The sequence below is a fragment of the Rhynchophorus ferrugineus genome, unplaced genomic scaffold (genome assembly GCF_030347505.1).
Source record: "Rhynchophorus ferrugineus isolate W39M unplaced genomic scaffold, kcgeb_rfMv2 rfM1, whole genome shotgun sequence".
Classification (NCBI taxonomy): Eukaryota; Metazoa; Arthropoda; class Insecta; order Coleoptera; family Curculionidae; genus Rhynchophorus; species Rhynchophorus ferrugineus.
In genome coordinates, this window is record NW_027472580.1 from 35,729,722 (window position 1) to 35,757,593 (window position 27,872).

At 34.4% G+C, this 27,872-nt stretch overlaps 1 protein-coding gene across 4 annotated transcripts in view; it reads right to left on the bottom strand.

The window, feature by feature from the left end:
• LOC143206769 (transducin-like enhancer protein 4) overlaps positions 1-27,872 on the bottom strand; it is a 265,857-nt gene that overhangs the window by 7,645 nt on the left and 230,340 nt on the right. For all 4 annotated transcript variants that reach the window (XM_076419463.1, XM_076419462.1, XM_076419465.1 and 1 more), the window contains one exon: positions 9,583-9,687. In XM_076419463.1, coding sequence (XP_076275578.1) covers positions 9,583-9,687 — 105 coding nt within the window. The remainder of the gene's footprint in view (positions 1-9,582; positions 9,688-27,872) is intronic.

A 27,872-nucleotide genomic window follows, 5' to 3' on the forward strand; every position in this document is an offset into this window, starting at 1 on the left:
GATGTTTATTGAATATCAGTTTTTTAAATATGTTTGTCAGTTTAGATTCGGGCGAATAATGTTAAAAAAGCAGCTCATTGGGTGGGTAAATTATGCTATTAAAAAAATTAACTTTAGGATAACAATTTAGCCTGATTTAAAATAAATGAAAGATGAATATTAATGTCAGTATATAATAAGATTTTGAAACCAGTGTGGACATATGGTGTTGGTGGTTGGTTGAACTCTGGGATTGTATGCATCTGATGACAATCTGCATAAGAAACTGTCGATAACGTTAGGTTCTCCACCTCCTAGATAATTATGGTTTAATCAGAAGAGTAAAGAGAGTAAAATCATTTTATCAAGTTCAGCGAAGCTATACAGTTATAAGTGACTATCGTAGAATAAGTATTTTGTAATTTTAAAACCGTAGAAAATTAGAAATAAAGACAAATAACTTATTAGCCTTCGGCTATTCGAAAAAATAAAATTTTTACGTTTTTTTTAAAAATCTTTCAGCTATAATAAAACAATTATTATATTTATGTTTACTATAATAAAAAAATATCTGATAACAGTTACTTGATGTTGGAAGTCGTATTCCAGGAAACTAAGAGAATTGTTCCAAGGGAATTGTTATAAAGCACCTGACCAGATTGGATGTGTGTGAATTGGTGTCGATCCCGGTCGATTTCACATTTTCCTCGGTCGGTGCGCGTCACTTGCGAATAAAATGGGTCCGAGACCTTGGCACCGACGAGCCCGCCCAGTAGTCTTCGCTCCAAAACAATTTGTCACAGGTTTACCGCGCTATTGAGCTGTCCTTTTCTCGGCTTGAGTCTGCAATGCTTTTATTCGGAAGCAGAATGTCTCGTCTTGTGGATCCAACGTAAATATGTTCGTTTAAATATATATCATTTATATTTATTTGTAAATATTTATTTTGTAACAAGGCGGAACGTTTTAAATAGTCGCCAACAAAAGGTGGGGCTTGGAACCATCATCATATGAACATTTATTCCATAAACAATCAGAATTAGCTACTGCATAAAATATTATTTGGTTTGTTTTCAAACAATTTTTGCTTCATTTTACTCTTTAATAACTGTTCACGAATCAATAAAAGTAAACAAATCATTTAATAGTTATAAATTCCCTTATTTCAAATAACTGTCTAAACTATGAAAAAGGTGCATATATTTTCGTCAATTTAATATGTTAATATGTTTTAATATACAAACATATATTGTCTTAAATAATATTATATATCAAATATCTGGTGTATCGGAAAGTCATTACAGTTTTTTTTTTCGAAAAAAAAACATAATTTTCAAGAAAATGCAAGAATGCATTTTTCAAAAGTATTGGCCATTTGGTTCTATACACCTTGTCCGTCTTTAATCTTTAATTAAGTAATTCATAGATGTCATCCCAAAAAAACTGTTTGTCTTTTGAGCAAAATCATTCATCGAGCTATTTTCTAACTTTTTCGAAAGTGGCGAAGTTCTGCTTTGCAAGAGCGTGTCTCATTGATACGAAAAGTTGATAGTCGGGCGATAGTAGTACGGCGTTTGTAATACACCATGCCACTCTGGTCCCACCACGCATGGATCATTGTCTTGAGGCCAAAAAACGATATAACCTTGGTGTCGATCAGTCGATCAGATCAGCTTCGCCAGGTAATAACCTTGATTTTCAAAATAAATCTACTTTTCATCACCCGTCACTATTCGTCATATCTTTGAAGGAGCATTTCATAGATGATTTTTCATTTTTGCATTTGTTTATCATTCATTTGATGTGGCCCCCATCTTCCCCTCTTTTTCCCATCGCTACTAATCGGTTGCTAATCGTTTGTGGAAAAATATATCCATAGAGAAATAGAGATTTGACTTTATAGGAAATTTTGAGAAAATGTTTCGCGACGTCCAACATGTAGATGTCGCTACTTGTTTTGTTCGGTATGCTAAGAGCCGCGGCGGGACCTTATTGGTTCACTTCGTTCTATGGTTTGTTTATTTATTTTGTACGCCATTTTCAAAGTGTTTTATATAGAGAACATTGTGATCAGCTTTTTATAATGTTTATGGATTAAATTATTATTTTATTTTATTAGTATATACAAGTCGGTAGTTGAAATGCATTCTCGTTCTATGAAGTGTTGTGTGCCCGTATGCACAGATAGTGAGGAAACGCATCCCGTTAAAAAAATGCCCGGCGATTTTTAAGAAATGGGTAGAAAACATTAAAAATCCTAAACTGATAGGGTTAACCATGAAACAGATTTATGATCGTTACCGCGCGTATCCTAGACATTCTGTGATACATTATGAATAATTTAGTGATGGTGAAAATAATACCACGAGCCCAAAATATGTACAAATGGAAGTGGATCAAAACCAAAATGATATAGAAGGTAAATTGAAGGAGTCAGTCACATTTCTGTTCATAATTGTTACCATTAATTTCTAAACGGTCTTACTATATTTGTAGTGTCTATTTCCATTGTTCCAGGCGCACAACTAGGGTGTTCGAAGCAAGTGTGATCGACATTTGAACAAATTCCAGAAGGTAATGGTAAAGTTTCCTTTCTGTTCATTCTTACCGTTTATTACTTGACTCTATAACCTCAGTTCCAAATGTTCCTATAAGAGCAAATAAAGTTTTAAGTTGTACCGTAGTAGATTCATCTCAGGTTATTTAGTAAAGCTTTTGAAAATGATATTAAGTGTTCTTTTTGTTTACATACAATTATGGATAAATCAGTAGACCCACAAGTTACTGTCAATAGGTCTTTGAGCCATGTCTTTTATATTATTCAGCGATTTTGCCACGTCGATAATATATCAAAATTTTTGTCAAATATTTAAAAAAAAAGTAAATTTAAAACCTTTCTATAGTACATTCCAAAATGATCTTTCAAGTAAAATGTTAAAAGTACTAACAAGGTGGGTTATATATGTATATAATATTTATATTTTATAGATTATATTTATATTTATTTATTTTTACATATTATATTTAAAAATTATGAAATTTAAATATATTTCATTAGTCAACTAAACATGACGTCAAGGCTGCCACGTACTAAACATTACTAATGAGCCAATCAAATGTTTTCACAGTAAAATATTTTTCTTGGTGTAGATTTAAATGGACCAATCAAATTACTTGAATTGCCAATTTTGGCGTCCTCTGGGTGTTGGGCAAAGCAAAACTTTGCGCCAGAATCCCCTATTGAGTTGCATCTCTATTACTCTATGATTATAACATGTATAACTTTGAAGCTTGATGTCAGTAGAATAAAATGACATATATGTCAAATCATAACGTTGTACACTTAGTATATTTCTGATTTTATAATGAAAATATTGTCAAAAAAAAGTTTTAGTAATTCTTAAGTAGTTTATTCTTAAATAATTCTCTTTACTCAAGATTAACTTGATTAACTTGAGAAACATGATTAACTTAATAAATTGTGGTCGAATTTTGATCACTAGGAAATCACTAGTTTAGACAGATACTCGTACACGTTGGAATTACTCGTCCGCTCTAAGGCATTGTCGCGCCACTGTTTCGCTCAAAAATCCTGGACAATAAAAGAGACCGTAAACGCCGGATCCGATTCGGGAGGGACATAAAAGCGCGGCAAAATGTTTTATCATCGGGCCGGGGGGAGTCGGACCGACCGGGTCCTCGGCGACAATTGCATTTTATAAAGGCCCGGCGGGTGTTCGTTGTCGAAATTTCGGGCCTCGATGCCGATTAAAAAATCATGCCGGTCCCGACAAGGTCCCCAGAGCAGTTCCGGCTCGCTGCTCCTGACAGCAGATCAAATGGCGATCGCCGCAAAACGGGTCAGGATTACGCCGGAGGCGGGCGGCGAACGGGGGGATATGAGGAAGGAGGGCGTCTCGGGTTTCGAATTCGAATTAATTTTGAATTTGTACGTGATATTCGGCGCGGGGGAAGGCTGAAGAAATTTGGTTGATTGAAGTGAATCGATTTCATATTGCGACACGATCAAATTACATCGAAGAATAAAATAAACTCTTGGATTTATCTTCAACAATAATATATCAAGAAGAAACGAACAGAACTTTAAATGTTATTATATAAGCAAATTTTGAAACTAGTGTGGACATACGGTATGCAATTATGAGGTTGCACTAATAAATCCGATAATAACGTGATCCAAAGATGTCAAAACAAAGTCTTCGCAGCGTTGTTAATGCCCCATGGTACATTAGAAATGAGACCATCCCCAAAAACCTAAGGTTATCTATGGTCAGCGAATAAATCCAAAGCTTTGCAGGTGAGATTGCGTGAACCTAGAAACGTTGAAGTACTATAATTGCTCGAAAGTTCTGGATAGTCGAGGAACATTTTTTAAACATATGTGGTGTTAATTAGAAAGTTTTAGTCGTAAATCTTAGGTATAGACTTTGAATGGAATATCTGTTTTAAGCTATGATGGTTTCAATGTCAATGCCAATGCAACCATTAAATTTACAACTACATCTTGGCCGATATTTCGATCATGTGCTCATAATCCAATAATATTACAAAAAACACATGGTTTACAGAAGACACAAGTAAAATAAGTGAAGGGTCGGTGCAACATCCACCTCATTCGCTAGATTAAGCTCCCTCTGATTTATGACTGTTCATGTTTCAAAAAATTACATTAATTACAACATATCTCTAGATTTTCACGTCATGAATTGAATTTGTAAATCATTGAATCACTGGAAAAATATGACTAATCAAGGTCAATTAAAGAATATAATGAATTTAAAACCATAAAAATGTGTCTCTTGTATTAATGGGATCACACCTATTCAATTTCAAGATGCAGCACTAGTAATAAGTTACCGGATAATTGTTTATAGCTTTGGAAGTAGAACGAGCATTCAATTAATTACCAAAATATTGTGCAGATGGTAATATAATTTTTAGATACGTCGAACAATAGTGTAATATTTCATTAATCTATTAATATTCCAACGTTTATATGACCACAGTGATTTCGTGTATTGACAAGTGTTATTAGACACCATATAATGTTTCTAGTGGAAAGTTTGACACCTAATCACACCCGTCATCCCAACATTTTCTGTTTAAAAACAATATGTATGTATTGTTTACAGTAAATTGAAAGTTGAGAAAAAAATAGAATTAAAAGACATGCAAAATAAGAGTGCATCAATCAAGGGACAGTCATCAATCAGAAACGCTCGTATAATAAATTTACTTGTGGTCGCCATTCAATCACTGACTTAATTCATATTCCTTTTAAGATAAGCTTTTCGGAATTTTTACATACTCTAATAAGTATAGAAAACACATCGTAACAAAAAAATTACATTATAGAAATATCTGATTCTGCTTATAAATTTATATGTTTGTGATATATCGTAGAAAAAGCTATTTTTAAAAGTTAATGCGGTGAATTCACCTTGGAATACATACAAAGAAGACTTGATCGATCTATAAATCTTTACTGTCAAAGAACAAACCAAAAAGTTTGCAAGCAAACATGAAGCCAAGCTAGATCTCCATGAAAACCCAGAGACTTTGCAGCTATTAAATGGATGGCATATCGTTGATGGAGTCAAGAAAACTATAGCGCATGATAACTAAGATCTGTTAGGAATAAGCTCATGATCTTCAAGCTAGTTTTAACAGTAAGAATTAAATTTTTAAAAAATGTACTCTCATAGGTATGTATTTCTTAAAATATGGGTTGTGTGTTTTATTAGAGCCAACCTTAGTCAACCTCAATAACTCTTTCAACGTTTTCGCTACTTCAAAACAAAATTTGTTGCGTTCTAGGATAATTTGATTAACAAGAAAATATAATGCAAAAGATGGGATCTATTAGCTTACATCATCGAAAATTTCCATGATAAAAAATTATAATTAAAAAAATAAAATTGTTTGAAGTACATGAGGTAATATGTGTCATAAAACACTATGTTTTGGAAGTATTTCAAGCAGAATGGAGAAAAGCTCGTAAACGCCAGAAATATTGTTTCTAAAATGACCGCTATATTCTGTTATTTATAAAACTTATATATTAAAATATATTACCTCTTACCTTTTTATATAAAATTATTAGACAAAAGGTGGTTCAAAAGAAAGTTTATATTTAAAAGATTGGTTAAGAAAAAGTAAGCTATCTACGAAAAATGATGCTATATATCTTTTCCCAAATATCCCGGTGAAATCTGTCTGTTTACTAGCGTAAATTGTAGATTAAATATAACCACACAGGCAATAATTTTTTGCATCAACTAAATGCTGTAGCGGCGAGGCTTGATTGTCCTGTATTTAAAGCATTGGGCGTCACAACAGACTGATTAACACTACTTTTTTTTAATTCTTGTTGATTCTGGTTATCGGTGGAGATTTTTTGAAAATTTCCTCAAAGCATATGATCAATGAACGGTGAATCGTTTAAGTAACCGAACCACCCCCTAAACGCACACACTACACGTGGTCCACCGAGAAATTTTTCATAGCGTTTAAATTACTATAATAATACGAATATATTTCTTGAACATTAAAAAACCTTTGAATTATTTTTAATAAAGCTTTATAATTGGAACTTAAATGTAAGGTGTAGTTTCGGTGCTTAATTTTAAACGTTTATTAAAAATATCACTACTTTTTAAAATGTTTAGGGAATATCGATATTATTTTGGATCGATATATCAATATTTTTATTTTTTCTTAAAACATCGGTATATTTTTAATAAAATTTTGACATTTTTCTGGTTGTTGCAAAAAAATATGGATACTTTTTGACTTCCCAGAAACCAGGATGCAGATTAACAAGTTCGCTGCCAATAACGCGCTAGCGCGTAATGTGAAGCTTTCATTGGACGCCAATTACGCTTCAGTGTGTTATATGTGCGGTGGTCTTTCTAAGCCCTGTATTTAGTTCAGCATTATCAGTGTGCCCATATGGTTGTATAGGCATTATTTTACATTTACGTGCTTGGTTTCGATTTTTCCTGTTTGATTCATATGTATTACAGAATTGCATATGGCGGGAAAAAATATAAATATGTCAGGACCCTCTCGTCTTAAAAGTGAAAAAATAGATATGAAACGTGCCCTAACTTTACAATAAATATTCACGTAATCGTATTCCAATTTACGACTTTCATTTGTCTATCAAAAAATTTTCCGTCCAAACCTACTTCCAGAGCAGCTATAAGCGAACATGTTTTGAAAATACGAGAGGAGAAGAAAGCAGGAAAGGTAATGAGAAAGCAATGTAAAAATTGTTATTTACAAAAAGAAAAAGAAAAGGCACTATTTTTGTATGTAGTGCATATCCTGGATATCATGGTTACTGTTTAGACTGCGCAAAAATTAGTCATGAGTGGCCTCTTATGATTTATCTGAATAGGGTTTTTATTACTTAGTTATTTTTTTCTAGTTTTTCAGCTGAATATGTTTTTACCTTATTTTAGTAGTTGATTCATTCCCGTTATTGGTATATTAAATTATATCTTTTAATCAACAATGTATTTTCCTATTCTGTCGATTTTCATCGGCAATATCAGCAACTGTGGTCAATCAAATGCCGCGTGACACAAAAATAAATACATTTTTGTCAAAAAATGTTCTAATATTCATAATATTATATAATATTCTATATAAATCTAGACTGGACACATGTTAAAGAACGTTATTAGGAATATTTTATTATTGTAATCAGAAAAAATGTGGTCGGCTTCTAGGATAAGTACTTGATCCCAGATCCGCAACGAACGCGTTACGTCGAATTCGCCAGGATACATTATTCCTCAGTTATCTCCGGTTTTGGCGCATGCGCCCTATCCTACATAGAATAAACCATAGAAAACCACACTGCCTTCCTTTTCTAAAAGCCGTACATTCTTTTCAAGTCGGTCGGTACAGTCGATCAAGTCAAAACAACAAAAAAATCTAGGATATTTATATTTTGTGTTACATTAGTAATTCTATAGTAATAATAATTAAATTGTTGTGTTATTCTTGGTAGTTTAACATACATTGGTTTTAAAATATGGAAGAACGAGTAAAGTGTAGAATGTAAGGTTATATTTTTAAAACTTATAAAATCCCAACATTAATTTTATTTATAGTGGGAATGTTAGCTGCCAAATTTATAACACATCATTTTCAACGACATCGAATAGATATCAACATATGCCAAAATTTAATGATAACAAGTACAGAGAAGAAAGTGATTCTTGTTGTGTCGGAAGTCAAGTCATTAATGAGGTATGTTCATCAAGAATAGTAGCAATAATTGTAGTAACTGGTAATAATTAAACATTTATTTTACACATAATATATTTTAGTAATGATTTAAATTTTATTTTATAGGTAAGATGTAGCTAGAATTTGTTGAGAGTGCAAGTCAAAGAATGTGAAATTCAGAAAAGAAGAAATTAGACAGCATTTGGCTAAGATGTAAGAACAGTGTACAGTGATACTATTAAATTTACTAACAAAAGTAGATCTGGATCAAATAAACAAATTATAAAACAATCAACGACGATCAAATTATTGTTTTGTAAAAATAATGATGTATTGACTGATATTTCTTTCAGCTTAAATGTACAATAATCCATTCATTTTAGGCTAGTAAATGTAGAATACTTTAATCGAAAGCTCGAGGTAGTCACTTCATTAATGGGATTTGTGGATCAAGAATAGTAGCGATCATAGTTGATTATATTAGAAGAATTTTAGGAGAAAGTCACTACTTTCATATATAGTGGTGGCTTATTCATTTGGTTTTAACTATAATGTGGGGTTTGGTCTAAATGATTTTGGTCTTTTTTATAGTAATGTTTATTTATATGATTCTTGGAGATCTTGTTAATTGTTCAAACATGTAAATTAATTTAAATATGGTATTTATATAAAAGTAGAAAGGCATATAGAAATTATTTTTATTATTTCATTTTATTCAATAATTTTTTAAATTAAATAAGTTATTTCAAAAAAATGTTCAATGTTTATTTCCCTCCTTATACATAATTTCTACGTTAAATCCTTTATTTATTAAATTTGTGTATATTTATAAAAAATAATGATTTGTGATATGATGTTTTTATATAAACAGATTTATATACATAACAGACATTTATATATATAACAGATATTGTTTTATTATAAACAGAGTGGGTGGACGTATATTAATTATATTTGTATTATTTCGTTTTATTCAATACTTTTTTAAATAAAATGTGTTATTTCCAAAATTTTACCCTTTTTATTTACCTCATGAACCTATTTACCTTCGACATTAAATCCAATAATAACGATAAGAAATGTAAGTAAATAAAGCTATGCGCATGCGCCAAACTCGGATTAATCTCTTTAAAATTAAATGAAACTTAATATGGGCATGTGCCAAATCCGGAGGTGACTGAGGAGTAACATATCCTGAATTAGCCTGTCTGCGTTCACATAGTAAGCTAAATAAATATAAACTTTCTTTTACGGCAGTTTGTAGAAGGTACTGCGTGATAAAAATGTCTGTTAGAACACATGTACGAGCAAAAACAAAAAGAAAAATCTAATGATACTTACATGGCCCAGGTCTTTTTCTTCTTTTTTTGGTTTCTTCAATTCGGACGGTTCCTGGGGCGTTCTCGGCCTGTATTTCTCTCGTTCCGCTGGCGATATTGAGTTTCTCTGCAAAGCAAAAACAGAAAATCAGCGTCGACGTCTAGCCTTCCGGCAATTGATGACAGGGTACGTGTTGCTCGGTGCGTGAGTTCGTGCCGCAGCTGCGATGGCGTACGGAAAGCGATAACGCGCAAGCAGGCCGCAACGACTTGTTTTGTTTTTATTGTTATTTATTCGTTTCGACATTCGACGGTAATTGGATTTGTGCAGGTGATAGAACAGGTGTCCGGCTAATTACTTAATTTTACTTAATTTGATCAAAATATATCCCGGTTATGTCTTACTAAATAGTTTTGTTTCAACATAAAAAAGTTTTGAAATTTTACTATAGCTATTAAACTAAAATGGTGGTACAGAAAATAATTGAATTTGAAAGTATAATTTATATAATTTATTTACGTATTTATATTTTCGAGTTCATAATTACATTCTGTCTTTTATTATTTCCTCTCAAATATAGGTCACTTGATCAGGATTTTGTTCAAATCAGCTTAGGGTGGAATCAAAGAAAAATTTAGTCATTATTTCACCGTTATTGTCAGAGTTGGTGCAAATATATACACCATTCAGTTCATCACTTTAAAAACATATTAAATGTGAGCCCATTCTTGCAACTAGCGCATTATACCTACTCTTCTCTTTGGGGACAGTAGACAAAAATGGTCATCATCTTCAGTGTCTGAGAGAAGCTGATTTTTCGTACATTTTTATCATTTTTGTTGACTTTATTATAAATCGTCTTAACAGGGTGATGCTCTTCATCAGACAGTGACGAATTCTTAAAAATTGCTATCTTCTCTGATTTTTTCTTAAACTTTTCAATTTTCCTACTAGTTTTAGTTTTTTTTGTTCTCAAGTAGGCGTATCAGAAGTGTCTGCCAAAATAGCAGAAGTATTAATGTAGAAATACATAATTATTCATAGCGTTATATAACCTTGGTGGCCTTGGAATTTCCCAAATATTAAAACCAAAATTCAGTGAAGCAATTTTCCTTAGTTTTGGCATAAAATCTGCAAACATGCATTCAGGACCAAAACAAATTCCAGCCGCGACTAAAGTTATTCCTTCACAAATCCTCGTTGTCTAATGCCTCCCGCTCATATATATCACACAGCGTGTGCATGATGCTATAGCTTGCCTAACTTAATTTGTGAGTAAAGGTACTTAATTTTGTAATTAATAAATAATCATACAAACAAAATCATACAAATAATTCATACAAACGAAAATGATAATAATGATTCAAGTCTGATAATAATATATTTGAAATATAAATTGTAAAATAGATCCTATATTGGTGACTAAGCTAGAAAAAATGTCCTGTTGTGGGGGGATAAAAATTTAAGAACAGCGAGTTAACGTCAAAGTGTAAAAATACGTATAATTGGAAATTTAAATCGAATGGCTACGTTTCCAGGCAGCTTAGAAACAGTAGTGGTTAACGCCAACTTGATTGACGCAGTGTTTGAGCCGACAGGACGGTCCTCTTACTGTTGTGATAGTCGCCGGTTCAAATCCTGCTATGTCTTGGTCGTACACCTGATTGTCCAAAAGGCAAGAATTGGGTCAGATCGGATATCATCTGGGATTACCTCTAAGTTGGTCACTCGCCAGTCGGTAGGTTTAATGCCGAGGACCATGGATCAGATCCCACGTTAAGCAGTAGGTCCAATCCAGACAAACCCTAATTTTGTATAAAAGATACTTTAAAATATAGCAAAAACAGTATGGGTTATCGATTAACAATATTTTGATTAAAACATAAAAGTCCTTTTTTTACCATGAATGTCCAATTCGAAATAATAAAAAAAACAAACTTATTTGTACTCCCAATACATATATCGAGGAACGAGGAAACAAAGATCACAAACGGCTTTTTTTTCTTTTGCCCTTCTCCTGCGAAATAAAATCCTCACCCTTTATCGTGCTGCCGCCGTTCCCTTCAGAATCCCATTCTAATCCCATTTCCGCCCATGCCGTCTGCGCGGCCATCAGTCCGGGAAATATGTGACAAAATATTCCACTCGCCGGCCCACCCCTGGAAGATTCAGACGTTTCCCTGACAAAGTACGTGTTTCGGTTTCGTATGGTTTTATTTTCGACGTCGTCGTCCGCCATCCCTCTCCCTCCTCCCACACGGGGTCCGACCCCCCACCGGTCGCTTCGACTTCGGACAAATTCCCGGGGGGACATAAAAGCTTCGACGTCCCGGGACGAAGTGCCGGAGAAATTGGCCGGAACAGAAGGGGTGGGGTTGGCGGTGGCGGCGGCTGAGTTTCTGGCGCGATAAGGGGGATGATTTTTCGACAAAGTCAGTGGTGTAGTATCATCGATTGAAAACTATAAAAAATTGCTCAGGAAATGGTGGATTTATGAAGAAGGTTATAACAAGTGTTGGACCCCAATCATTATATTGGGTCCTATATTTTTTTGCCCAGAATGGTTTCTTCCACTTATTTTCTTATATTTTATGTATTGAGTCAAATGTTGTGCATCTCTAAAGGTAAAGTTACACATATAATTTACATATAAATTTATTTTGAAGTCAATTTTTTACCCAATTTAGGAATACCGAAAAAATATCGATATATCGCCGATATTTTTTGCCCGATATATCGATTTTTTTAAAAGAATTATCGATAGTTGTAAATGATAGTATCGAACTTTTAGTTCTAAAGTAAAATATCGATATGAAATCTCTAGAAGAGTATCGAACTTTTGTTTTGGGATTTTCCTCCCTCGTCCATGAAGTGAAATTTGTGTGGAAAAGTAGGACTGGAGCGGAAAAATTTCGATACAAGTATCTTTTTGTTCGATACAAGTATCTAACTTTTGTTTTCAGACTTCTCCCCTTGGATATCAAGTGAATTTTGTGGGGTTTGGTATCAACATTTTGTGTTCGCCGATATATCGTTTTTTTTTATATGGAAATCGACATCAAACATCCCTACTATTAACCACGGTCCTTGGCATTAAGCCTACCGACTGACTAGTGACCAACTTACAAGCCACTTCAAAAGTTATTGCTTGACAGATTTCATACTGTTGCCTAGATACAACTAGAATAATAATAAGAAACATAAAGTAAGTCCATGCGATATAGTACTCGAACCTGTAACTATCACAGCAGTACGAGGACCGCCCTATCGTCTTAACTTTAGGTCTTTAGTTATTCGTAAGGCTGTGCCATTAGTTATAATATGGGTCTTAACATAAGTCCTGTCAGCTTTTTAAAAGTATTTAAACAATGATTGAGGCAAATACAAAATATTTTTGTAAAGTTCTTGCCTTGGTCACATCAACTGCTGATGAAAGAAATCCGAATCAATAATGTAACTGTATGTTTTAGTAATGCCGCCAATTATTATCGATAATACATACACGGTCAGTATTATTAAAACCATATTGATGACACTGGTCATGTGAACGATATGCCATGTGTATATGTCGTGTGGTCAAAAAGATATTTTAAGTGGTGACACCTTGTTATTTGTTCGGCAAAACATTAAAAACATAGTCTTTATACAAGCTGAAATGGTGTAAATCAAAGTTATTCCGCATCATATTAACGTAAAACTGCCAAATATGCACAAAAACATTGTTCTTTTTCTTTTGATTATGACTTGTAACCTGTAAGTAGTAATTAGAGATGGAGAAAATAATAATTCACCGAATAAAGTATTCAAATTGCAAAAAAATCTTTCAAAATTATTTAAACACTATTAACTGGACTAAAAAAAATTGGATTAGTAGGAAAATTATTATATTAATGTAACTAAATTTAAAAAAAAACTTTACAGCAAATTTAACAATTAGTAAAATCAGCCGGCTTGGTGGTGCAGTGGTGAAAGCGATAGGACAGTCCTTCTATTGTTGCGATAGCCGCTGGTTCGAATCCTGCTGGGGCATTGTCGTAAATTTATGTTTGTGATTGTTTAAAATTTGTGATTATTCTAGACCAGAGTGTAAAATCCGACAAGGAAAATGATCCCAGTCACGCCAGTAACCTCGCCAGTAGGTAGGCTTAATGCTGAGGACCGTGGTTCGGAGCCCACGTTAAACTTTAGGCCCAGTCCAGATAAACCCATAGTTGGTAAAAGGAGACTTTAAAATATAAAAAAGAAATGAGTAAAATCTTACTCCACTTTTATCCTACTTTTCTCATTCTTATTCTTATGTTTAATTGACACTGTAGTTAGATTAATTATCTTATACTAAGACCACATTAAATTATTCGTATTAAGAAAATAAGATCGTAAACTTGGAACCTGATAGTTAATTGATATCTTAGAGTTGCGAGATTAATAACTGATATTAAAATAGATAGGTGTACCAATATTTTTTCGCCGTTATTTTCTCGAATATTTAATGTGTCTTCGAAGACCTGTCAAGAAGGCTCTTGAATTTTCAATATATTATGATATATTTCAACTTTTTTTTTGTATCCCACGAAGAAATTATGTTAATTCACTAACGACTATTAACAAAAGAAACACGAAATTTCGCACCAATTTCTGAAGGAGAAAAAAAATCATAATAAGAAAAGAGAAGAAGGCGAGTTCAATAACGGTAAAGTTTTATCGAGGACCACGCTAAGGGCCTCGCACCCGGTGAGGGAGGGACGAGGTGGTTAAGGAACAATCCCCTTCCTCCCTTCGGTATTGTTGTAATTCTTCGGGGTGGAGTTGCGAAACAACCGCCGGAATGTTTTCTTGCCCAATTTGTTCTCCGACGTGGAGAGAAGTAAGAGGACCCGGTTATCGACCAAAGCAGACCGCCTCCCCCCTCCCTTAGCCCCTGGCCCCTGCGCTCCGCTTCTTTTTTTCGTTATCGTTTATTTATGGACGCAGAGCGGGGGTGGCAGGGTTTCGGTGTTCTTTGGGCCTCCGAGGGTCGAAGTGGCATTTTCAGATAAATTACCGTGTTAATTTTTGTTGTTGTTTTTTTTTCGGTCGCTTCTGTTCGTGTGTAGGGGATTGGGATGAAAGTAGAGCAATACCAGAGGGGATCGAAAAATTGCGTACTTGTATCGTAGGTCTTCTTTAATATGAAAGTGAGCATTTAAAATTTGCAGTTAAAAATAAAATAATTATCGCAGCAATGCTTTCCAGACTGCTTGGATGAAGAAGCAATGTCACAAAACACCCAGCATAACTTCATTATACATTCTTTTTTTTTTAATTACTCTCATAATTCCTCGACAGTTTCCTTGTGTAACTGTATATTCCTCATCTCTAAACTGCTTTTGTAAATTTTAGTTTTAGTTTTATTTGGTTTTATTGTCTTATTTACAAATATAGTCTATTAATTTTTTTTCAATTCAGTTCACTTCAAGATGATTAATGTATTGCCTGCCGCAATTTGTAAATTCGTTTCAGAATGAAACAATACTTTCTTTCTCACTTTATTGTAGTTAAACAGAGAGACAATACTATCTTATTAGTTTGAACACTTAAAGGAATGAGCCTGTCAAAGTCATCCGGTTGTCAGACGTATGCAAAATTCTTGAAAGCAATAGTGATAAGAGGTTATAACTCTAACCTATAAACTATTGTGGCTGTATAATTAAATGTTGTTTTTAGATGTAGTATAATGTTAAAATAAATTATATTTGATAACATTTTTGTTCAATTACTTTATTCAGATTAGAATGTTGTTGTATGTCAAAGCCAAACTGAAGTAAAACTTGCGTTGATGCGAGTTGATGCGGCAACATTGCGACGTTTTGATGTCACAAATTTAAATGACGTATGTACAAAATAAGTTCGAACAGAGTATGTTGTATGTAATATTGTATCTGACTGTATATGAAGTTGCAATTGCATTTTATATTTACAGAACAACAGGTCAATTTTAAAGTAAAATTATATATATATTAAATGGTATATTTAGTAGTCCCTATCACTTGAAAAATAGCAAATTAATGAATTCCCATTGGCGTACCAGTTGCACAATAAAATATTAGGGAAAATTCATGACACTATTGTTGACAGCGGATGCGAATATTATAAAATAAGAGCCAAATTATAGTATATGCGAGCTCTGTTTAATAATGAATGAAAAAAATGGTATCTCAACTGATAGTAAATCAAATAAATCAGACATTCAAAAAATTCAAATAAATGATAGATCCATAAGCAAATATTCAAGCCAGTTTGGAGTGAACATTTGAGGATAGCTGTGGAACTATATTCATTTATGAGACAGGAAAACAATTTCTTCCAGTAAATGAAATGCGGACCCAATAATTATAGCTAAATATTATTTCAAAATTAATTGATTGTATCACCGTTTAATGTATTTTTGCACAAAATATTATTTTGTAGGAATAAATGTATAATGAAATAATAGACGTAATGTATGGAACGGGTAATAATTAGAACAATGAGAAATAACAAGTGAAGATCCAGGGATAAATCATCTTTGGGTTGAAGGCTATAAAGAAGTTAAAATAAGAGTATCCGAACAATTATGACAATTCAAATTCATATATCTTGGTTTTAGGCAGTTAAAAACACTTCATTTTACCAGATCTTACATCGAATTTATAAGTTTTCTTGCTTTACAAAATATTTGAATCAATAGAGTTTGTATACTTAACATACTAGACAAAAGCTATAACAAACAAGTTATGGTATTTTGGAATTCATATTTTTTGTTTTGTTTAGTTATAAAATGTTAAAAATCATCAGCATTCATTGGTTACTATGATATTCTCCGTTGTGGAATTGCAGTTTTTTATTACTATTGTGCTCTTCTGTGAGCCCCAGTGTGCCCAATGGGCAATAAGTACCTGATGAGGTTTATGTTATACAATGACATATACAAGATCGCTTAAATAAGCGATCTCCTGTTCAAACTTATAAATTAATATTATACTTAATTTAATTGCTATTTCTCTAAATTATTCAAAAACTATTTTAAGTCTCTATTAATCAGATTGTATGGTTTGTACGCCATGTTTTCAATCACAAATGAATTTTGTTGACATGAATTTGGAGGTTTCTTGTAGCTGATATTGGATCCTCCTAAGAAGATAAAATTGCCGTATCGCCAGCATATGTTGTCACAGTAGTGGTGTTTTAGGTCGGTACGTCAACTGCATAGAGGAGATGTAAGGGACAAGAACACTGTCCTGCGGAACACCTAAATATATTGGATGTAATTCAGGATAACAAATGGGCTGAAAAATCCCGGATCTAACACATGAGCGCTAGTTTTTTTTCTGCATTCATTTGTTTTTCAGTTAGTACTAACCTTCAGAAGAAAGTTGTTAAAATTTCATGATATTCTACTCGTAATTTTGTGAATTATTGTGTCAAGAGTGACACTATTTTTGTTATTTTCAAAACAATGGATTAAAAACAATTTTAATTTTACTACTTATATGCTTCTTGATAGGAAAAAATACCGTTCAAGCGAAGCAAAGACTTGAAAAGTGTTATAAAGACTCTGCTCGATCAGAAACAACAACAAAACGTTGGTTTGTTGACTTCAAACGTGGTCGTAGAGACACTAATGTTGCGGAACGCAGTATACGTCAAAATGAGGTGGTAACACCAGAAAATATCCAAAAAATCCACAAAATCTCTGTGTATATACATTACAAGAGTATTTTACTATGGGAAAGCTCTGCTCAAAGTAGTTGTTTGCTCACCGTTGACCAAAAGAAGAACGTGTTGATGATACTGAGTAGTGTTTGGCCATGTTTAAACGTAAATTTAAACCAGAATTTTTGCGACGATATGTGACAATGGATGAAACATGGTTCTATCACTTCACTCCAGAATCAAAACGATCGTCATCTGAGTGGACAGCAAGTGGTGACAGGCCTATTTTAAGGCATAAGATAAATTGTTCTACAAAAGTGGTATTGAAATGTTAGAGCGGCGCTGGAATGATTATGCGATTCTTAATGGAGATTACGTTGATGAATGAAACCAATTTTGAACAAAAAAACCCGTTTTCTTTGTTACGCCCGGGACTTTTCAACCCATGTGTTATGCGTGTTATCCTGTTTTACAATAAAAGCCTGTCTGTGAGATATGATTTTAGTAGTTGAAAGTGAGGATGGGGCAGAAAAATTGCAGTTGGGAAATAACATATTTCAGAACATTTTCACATCCATTTTATTAATCTGGCATATTTGTTTAGGTTCACCATTCAACTCTCAAACTTTATTTTCATTGTTGTGTAGCTTGCCAGAGACCCTTTTTCTATGGAACCTCTATCCATATATTATTTGATGAATAACGGGCTCATAGAAATGGCATCTGAACCAGGCGTCGGACGTGAACGGGACAAAAATCGTCGGAAATGTCACATTCCGCCGCTATCTGCGGATTACCGCGCGCTGTGAAATCGTTTTCGGACCCATCGGTTGGCCCTCCGGACCGACAATTCAATTAATAATCGTCGGGGGGTTTAGTGCGTGTGTACTCTCAACTATAGAAAATGAAATATCCCATATAATCTCTCGCTCTCTGTCGAACCGAACATACATTTGATGTTGATTGGCTCTAAATAATGGCGATTAAGTGCGGTCAGGCAGGTCTTTATAGGACCGGAGTGGTCCAGCACAAGGGTAGGGGGTTTAACGATGGCAGGAATTTGCAGTCGTCATTCGCAGAATGTGCGGCACTCGTGCCTTTCGATGGGGCAGTAAAATAGGCGAACGCATCGAGCGGTTTGGTGTTTGGGGATGAGTTTTTAGACCAGCTAGCGGGAAAAGGGTATTGTGTATATCGGTGTGGAGATGCGTTAAATTTGCGGTTGAATCATCAGTGGCGTTCTCGGTTTTCTTCTCTAATTATTGTAGTTTTATTGGTAATTGTGTGCTGTCTCAATTAACTGATATTGTACATAGTATTTTTAGAAAACTCACATAATAATTATTACCTAGATCATATAATACATTACTTCAGAAAATATTATAATGATATTTAAAAGTTTAACACAACTCGATTTAACAATGACCCAAATTTTAAAAGCATTATCATTGTGGAAGCCTGAGATCGTAGCATTTGAGCATATAAGGAATAAAGAATCAATCTATAATGAGCTCCAAAGAAAACAAGGAACAGTATGTTGAAGAGATAGAAGATAGAAGAGATAAGAAGAAGAAAGTAACGTAGTAACATTGTCACGACAGTGCAAAGGACAAAATTTAGTTATGAAATGAAGTTAACGGTTATTGTATCTAACATCTGGGTTATAGATTTTCTTCGGGAAAGTAGTAGTAAACCTGCAAGAAATATTCATTAATAACTGAGGTTTGAAGATCTTTAACGATTTTTCTAAGTTTTCACTGACAGTGTTAAAAGGAAGCAACTTCTGAATCTGTTTTTGATTGAAATTAATGGTGAACCAGCGGCAGTACGTAACAAAATAAATTATTACTTACCTGAAGTAAATGCCGTCTATATTTTAGGTTAACTATGATTTGTTCAAAGTGTTTTTCAAACTTAGAAACATCACAGATTTACCTTTACGTGAAAATCCGGAATCATAAGTTACTGAAGAGTTTTATTCCTCAACTAATTCCAAAATAAAAAATTTTCAGAGATTTTATTAAGTAAAATATTTATCAGGTACATCCAAATTTATTATGTATTCTGATATAACTTTCTTAAATGCACTAATAAATGAAGAAGCAATTCCACATATGTTCAGCTACCTGAAGAAACTATCTTGCCTAATCACAACTATCCACGATTTTGGATCTAAGTAATCAAAAGCTTTTTATAAGGTAAATTGTATGGCTGAATACAAATCAGCAGACCTTTTTTTTAAATTGGTTCTAGTTTTTTAAATATATGATGTGAATGCAGAAAATGTCTTTTAAGAGATATTTGAGCTCCACTCTTGTTACCGAGAAAGTTGTCAATAAAATCATCATGTGTTGAAATCACACCCAAGTTGGTGCTTCATCAGACGTTTTGTAATATTTTGTGAACTTCCATTAGCTTTCGAATATCAGGTTCGAAATTATTCTTTTGGAAACAACTTAATTAAGTATTGAAAAGATGGAAAATTCTTAGTAGGCCAAGTATAATGTGAACAGATGCCAATAAAACGTCCCGGTTCACAAGCGAGTCTTTCCATATTTTTCACGCTTACCGAGTATATAATATTCACAAATGTAACAAAAACACTTTGAATCGACTGCATTTTCACACGTTCTAAAGCACAATTACAGCACAAAAACATGTTCCAAATGATGTTTAATGCAATGTCGACAGCCGTTTTAAGAGCGCAGTGCTACCACCATGCGCGAAGTTGAAAACTAGAACCAATCTTGACACACGGCTTGAGTTCAGGGCATCAAATAACGTTAAGAATCGTTTTCATCTGCTCGAGTCCAAAATTTGGCTTGAATTTCTAAACTTGTGTGGTTTGTCTGCTGTTAGTAATTGTTTTAAAAGTATATTAAAGACTATACGTTATTAAAATATTAACAACTCGCTTAAGAACAATCCGTCAGATGATTTTAGCATTCTATCTAAAATGAAAAGTATCAAGATAATATAAATAATTATATTAATTAACAATTTTATATTTATATGCCATTTAGCAAAAAACCTGTGAATATTATACGTATTATACAATACATAAATAATGAATATAATATAATATGAGTTTTAAGCTGATTTCGCAAAAAATCAGTCAACACAGAATATTTCTTTACATTATGTATATTCTTGTTGTGAGATTTAATTTAAAATCTACAAAAAAATAGTCGAAGAATCAGCTCAACAATTTAACAATTAGCAAATCCGACTATTTTAATGAGAAAATTCAAAGAGATGCCTAACCATGATGAACAAGTACAGAATATTACAATAAAAACACAGTAAGCCGTCATTATATTCCACAATTAATCACTATCAAAAGATTCGCGGGAATATTTCCATTTGAGATATTCATTTCCGCTCTGGCAAGAAGGGGACGCGAAATAGAAGATTTCCAGATATGTCGGGCCATTTCCGAAACATTCGTGCAAAACCTCCACCGACTCCATCACAATCAGTCACTCAACACACCCCCCGCCGTCTCGAGCCCGTGCCATAAATTACGGGATAAGCGCACTCTCCGGCCTTGTTTCTTTCCGTATTTCATAATTTAAACCCTCGAAATTTCGAGGGAACGCCATTTGTCAAAGTAGACTCGATTACTTCTCGACGAAGGCGGCGGCGGCGGTGGCAGCGGCCGTCTCAGTTTTGCCAACGACGGACGCCATTCATTCTAATTTAGCGAGCGGTTTGCGCCCGGGTACGGCGACGAGGAAGAAAGAGGGCGACCAAGCCTATTAAGATGGATTAGGTCGGTGATATAGCCCCCGATATCTCGCCGCCCTCTAGGGATAATTGCCATAACACGCCGGGGGTATATTAATTTCGTCGAGATTGAGATAAAACGATTTTTAAATGCGCCACCATTAATTCGGTACGCGGAAAACGCGGAGTCTTCAGGAAAACGCTTTTATTTCGATTTCTCGTTAACACACGTCCGGGCGATGCGTAAATATCGGCCGTGATGTTCCCCCTCGAACGGAACGACCCCCGCTCGACCGTTAAATGAAAATTAAGCGCCAATTTTATTTGTTTTCATCTGGCGCTCCCTATCTGCACGTCGCTCCCTCGAGGACGCCGGTCGCTTCCCATAATGAAGTAGGAGATCAGCCGATGCGATGTAGGGACGAGGGGGAAGGTGAGCGTATAAAAGTGGCAATATATCGCCGGATCCCCGGTCCCTTGCGGGTTGCCCCGGCGTCGATTTCGTCCCCCTCGACGATGATCCGTGTCAGATCGTTGATCGTAAAAACGACGAATTCTATTTGGGGATGTCGGGGAATGGGAAGACATTTCGACGGCTTATCGCAACTGCTTGTACTAGAGTTAATAACCTACCCCTGGCGCTAATTATCACATATTGAGCACATATTTATTCGATTAACCACCTTTTAAAAGTAAAATTACTATTATATCAGTTTGTTTAATAAGTTCATCTCTATTTACCAACAGTGCAACCTCACACTGAACATTTTAACTAAGAACCTTTAAGGTTTTTAAGTCCTTTTATAAAAAAATGTCTTTAAAGTCTATAGAAATCCATATATTGAAAAAGTAAATGTGTTAAGTATGTGTGAATGTAATCTTTAAAAAATGGTTTGTTAGTGGACTGAACTACAAATCTTTACAAATCAGGTTAGTTATTTGAAATTTTTTTTGCCCTGAACTCAGATCTTCATTCCGTGTGCCAATATTGGTTCTAGTTTTGGAATGGTAGCAGTACCTGACGACGTTGCATTAGACCTCATTTGGTATTTATTTTTGTAGAGTGATTGTACCTCGGAGCGTATAAAAAGGAAGAGACAATGTTGCGAAGTCGATTGAAATTGTTTTTTTTTATATTTTTAGACACTATATGCTCTGTAAACTTGGAAAAATCATGACAAATGTGCGCAAAAATTCGTGTTTGCCGTAATTTTTTTTTTGATGTAGTGAACACCCGTATTGTGTATTATAGGTGTGGGTTAATGGTTATTAGAAATTTTGCCCGTGGGACAGCCTTGCAGTTGGTAGTCCTTGTGTAGAAAGGTGTAGCTGATCCAATATGGTTCTCTGTATCACTTGTGGACCTTTTTTTGTTTTATAAATCTTCTAGAACGTCAACAATCTGCCCGTAGGCAATAAATATTATTATATGATGTCGGTTATATAATATAACTATCCTGACATGTCGTATAATCGAAATCTTATTCTAGATACTAGTCTAGCTTATTTTAAAGTCTATCCTAACTTATTCTGAAAACTTATTCTAGAGATCTCAATCTATGTGTTTATTAATCAGTTCGAACGATAGTTTGCGTTTGAGCCTACGCACTTCACTGTCATCGCGCACATTTAACTGTTTGGCGAGATCATTGGGATGCACTAATAGTCTTTCAACACTCCGAATCACACTCGTTATGGGTTCTATGGGGTATCGACGATGACTCGCAACACTTTATTCTGGAACCTCTGGAGGATATCTATGTTAGATTTGCTAGTAGTACCCCACAGTTCAATACAATAGGTCCAAATGAGCCTAAGTATTGACATACAGCAAAACCTTGTTATCTAAGGATAACTTAGATTTACGCCCTATCAGCCAAGTACATTTGATTTAGGTTAACACCAAGCTGTTTGCGTTTTGTCACTATATGTTTTTTCCACGTCAAAGGTCGATCGCAATGCATTCCCAGATATTTAACGTTGTCTGCTTGTGGAAGTTCAAGATTGTTCAATTTTACTGAGGGATATATTCTTCTACAAAGGGTGAATGTCACATGGATATATTTCAGTCTCATTTGCTTTGATACGCCACGTTTTCAACCACAATTCGACTTTGTTAAGATGAAGTTGGAGGTTTCTTGTACCAACATATGTTGCGACAGTAGTGTTTCTTGAGGTCGGTAGGTCAGCTGTATATAGTAGATATAACAATTGGCCAAGAACACTGCCCTGTGGAGCACCTGAATATATTGGGTGTACGTCAGTGTATTCTTCACCCAGTTTGACAATAAAATGTCTGTCTGTGAGGTACTATTTCAGCAGTTGAAAGTGCGTATGGGGCAAAAGCCTTTTCAATTTAACATGCACTCCGGTCTGCCACACCTTGCCGAAGACACTTGTGAACCTACAGGACGTTTTATTACCACCTCTTCGCATCTTGGCCTTATTAAGAACTGTGTCAAAGCTCTCAATCGCGAAGGATCGACTTTCCAGTACATAACCAAGTTGCTTCCAAAACTGTTATTTACAAAAATCAAAGAAGAAATATTTGTCGAACCTATTATTCGAAAAGTAAAGGCTGACGCAAAGTTCGCGTTTAACGCCTGATGAAGCAACAGCATAAGCATTCTTCCAAGGTGTTGGTCACAACTTTCTTCGTAACCACAAACACCAGATTAAAAGCACATAATCGATAGTTTGCTGCAAAATACCGTAAGCTTGCTCGAATGTCCCTCTAAATCTATTTTCTGCATTCCCCTAGTAATTTTTTCTTACAAAACTTGTGCGACACGAGCGGCGAGCAAGAAGAGTCTCTAATGGCGATAGCAATAATTTTGAGACTAAGGCTGATGAGCGATTATTGTTATGAGCAGATCCCAAATAGTATAAAAGACTCATTTCAACTTCTGTTTATTTCTGAGATGTCTTATATTTATTTACAACGGGATGGAAGACGATCTTGATAGTTCTTACGTAAGATCACAAAAATGCTTTTAAAAAGGCGAGAACCCAAAAAATTAAAATTACTAGTTCCTTGATAGGTAAAAATAAATGTTCCTAAAAGTTGTTTCGTTAAGGAATCAAAATTAAAACAAATCTAGACTTTTTCATTTTTTGTCGGCGCAAATTTTCATTTAAATTCTTATATAATAAATATTAAACAAGTGGGTGTAGTTAGGCTTATTCTTACTTTTTCTTACAAAGGGGGATGAATGAATGGCACCTTATTGAACACCTACAAGTGTAGTGTACTGCACCCGAAACCAACTATCAGAATCCAGCCGTATCTCCGGGGCGATAAATAGATCAAACACTCGTCGACGCTACTCGACAATCCGACGGGAACGTCTCGGTTAATTAGCGACGGTGGCGGCTTCTGGTCGGGCTTCGTACCGCCTTAATTGCCATAATTAACCGAGCGGCATGTTTTTGGCGCGGCCAGAGTTAATCTCGATGGCCGTGCGGCGGCGCCACTTGTTGCGCCTCTTCGTATGTCGGATTAGGTTGCGATAGTTGTCCCGAAACTCGTTACACTTTAATGGAGCCGGAAGATGGGCGAGTAATGAACAAAGGAAAAAATGATGCCGTAGTGGCGCGTTTCCTTTAATGCGGTCCGCTTTAAAGGTTTAAATTGATAGAACAGCCACTTGAATAGTTAGGTTTTTTTTTGGTTTTACCAACCAGGACTCACTATAATTTTAAAGGCTGTGCAATAGATAGCGCAACTATATATAACTATTAGATACTTCTAAAATTAAATTCATGGCTTATGCTTTAATGGAAAAGCCAAACTAAGTATTACATTCTTTTGGTTGATTATAATTCATACATTTGAACAGAATACTGAAAGAAAAGGGGTAGTTGCACGTATTGCAAAGACTTGCTCTATTCATATGTTTCTTATCGTTAACGTTCTGATTTATATCTATCCATGATGTTTGAAAATGTGTAGAACTAAATTGTTGATAGAAAGATGTTTGCAAGATATATTGCAAATACTGGAAAAATACATAATCACTCTTTTCCAAAATAATAGTTTCTCCAAATTAGCAGTGAACTGACGTGATCAAAATATATAATGTATTGCCTATTACAGCTTGTAAATTCGTTTTAATACCAGACAATATTTTCTTTGTCATTCCAGTTAAAAAGAAATGCAATGCTGCCTGATACGTTCGAACGTGTAAACGAATCAGCCTGCAAAATTCTACAAAACGTTAGTAATAATAATAGGTTAACTAAATAAGAACTAAACATAAAAAGCTAAATATGTTCTCTAATGAAAATAAAATACTTAGATGTAACAGGTCAATTGAATTGAAATTCCCCGGCCAAAATTAGTTTTTTTTTATTCAACATAATTCCCTCCAAGGGTGATGTATTGATTATAGCGACCCTCCAACTTTTCGATACCATATTTGTAGTATGCCAGATCTGGAGAATACTGTGGATGAGGAAGCAATTCGAAGCCCAATTCATGGATTTTTGCCATCGTTTTCCCCGACTTGTGACACGGTGCATTGTTTTGGTGAAGCAGCACTTTCTTTTTCTTCAAATGCGGCCATTTTCGGCGATTTCGACCTTCAAACCATCCAATAACGCTACGTAATAGTCGCTGTTGATGGTCCTTCCATTTTCAAGATAGTCAATGAAAATTATTCCATGCGCATCCCAAAATACAGACGCCGTAACCTTGCCAGCCGACTGTTGCGTTTTCACACGCTTTGGAGCGGGTTCATCGTGATGTCCTTGATTTGATTGACTTTGGATTTGATTTTACTTCGGAGTGAAATGATGGAGCCATGTATATATATATATACAACCTATTGTGGCTATTTAAGTAACTGTACTTTAAGTCCTTAGATAATATATGCTTTAGAAGGATTATAATGTTAAAATAAATTATAATTGATAACGTTATTTTTGTTTTACTATTTTATTTAGATTAGAAATTTGTTTTATGGCGAACTCAGAGTTGATGCGGCAACATTGCGACGTTTTGACGTCATCAATTTAGATGACGTGAGTTCACTGTTACTTTAGATAGACTATAAGTGTTACTCGTAATTTTAGCTTAAGTAGCTTAATTGCATTTTAACGCACTTGTCTTGGTGGTGTACTGAACATAACAGATCAATGGTAATTAAGTTTGTACTAGGTATATCTAATGTGAGAAATAATATAAAAAAACTCCTCTCTTTATTGTGACATTTTATTTTCACTGTATTACTTAAATATCTAATAATAACATTAATTACTATTAATTAAGCTTAATTAATAAAGTTGAGCATCACGAATTGACATATTATTAAAAAATAATAAATAAATTTAAATTAAATTTAATAAAAAAAACTTTTTCTCTAAACCTGGTATGGATGAGAAAAATCCATAAATCCTTCGTATTTGTTTTCAGTTATCAAACTCGCAATTGGCAGCGTTTTTCAATTTCGCGAGACCGGTGTAGGGAATTGGGGTGTGGGGGGTCGGAACCGAAGAGCGCTCACCAGTAGTCGGAGGGGCGACGGGAGGAATGACGCCAATAAAAAGCTGGCGATGGTCGAACCGAGCGCGCCGACATATTTGTTTTTATTTCGTGCCACCATCCCCCCTAACCCGGACGATTTTTATTTAAATGTCTCCCTCCCACTCTATCATTGTTTCTCTCTCACGCTCGTTCCTCATATTATTTTTATTATTTTTCGTAAATTTTAATTGATATCTGGACGCAAACAAAAAGCGCCCGAACATGGAAAAATATTTATTTATATAAATAAATAAATTTTAAATAATGCATTCGACCGGAAATTTGATTTGCATTTAAATTTGCCGTTGGGCGGAAAAATTTCGGCGCAACAAAGGTTTTTATTGTTTTCGAGTGGTAGACGAGGGACGAGGGGGTTAGTGTTGCCGCTGCTGCGCTTGTTCTACGCAGAAAGTGATTTATTGTTTTCGTATCGTGAGGAAAAACGAATGAAATTATTATTACGCGCGATGTTTTGCAGAAAAATATGCGATACAGCTATATACGACGCCTAGGTCTCTTCCATGACAAGAATTTAAACCCCGGTTAGTTTGTGCGCGTTTGTAATGAACTGCTTTACGTAACTGTTAATACTTTAATGATCTTTAATGCTTTAGTATTATCCTATGAAATCAAAGTTATAGAGTACACAAATTAAAACAATGTATCACGAACATTTGATGTTTATCAAATGTTTAAATGTAATACACCAATTGAGCAAATGGCAAAAAAAAATTGACGTCAGTATTTTTTTAATATTTTAGAGTCTCCTTTTCACTAAGGTCTATCTGGAATGGACCTACCGTTTAACATGGTCTTCGAACCCGAAACATGGAGATCATCCCAGAATACATCCGGCCTTACCCTGCTTACTTACCGGCGTGACTGAGATCATTTTCGTCGTATCGGATTTTGTACTCCTGATTGACTGCACCAACCAAGATGGTTTACGTCAGTTTATTTGAATCCTAAATACATTTTCCAAATGCTTTTAGCATTATTCATTATTTATCTTTAGGAATACAAAAACAGTTTAACACCACACCTAACACCACACCTAACACCACACCTGTAAAATAGAATTAAATATTATATTATATTGATATATTAAAAGACGTGCTGTTTTCGGCAGATCACGTATAGATGGGACGACAAATTGAGTGTATTTATTAATATACTATATATTACTGCTACAAAATTCATTCTAAAACTTAATTAAAACTGAATTATGAATAAAAATTGTAATATTTTTAAGATATATAAATAATGTCAAAAAAATTACAAGGATAGAGTTACTTTTATTATTTCATGTTCCTTAGTTGTTATTAAGAAACATTATGTGTAAGCATGTATGTTAGATATAATAATCATATGTACGGACTGATACATACTG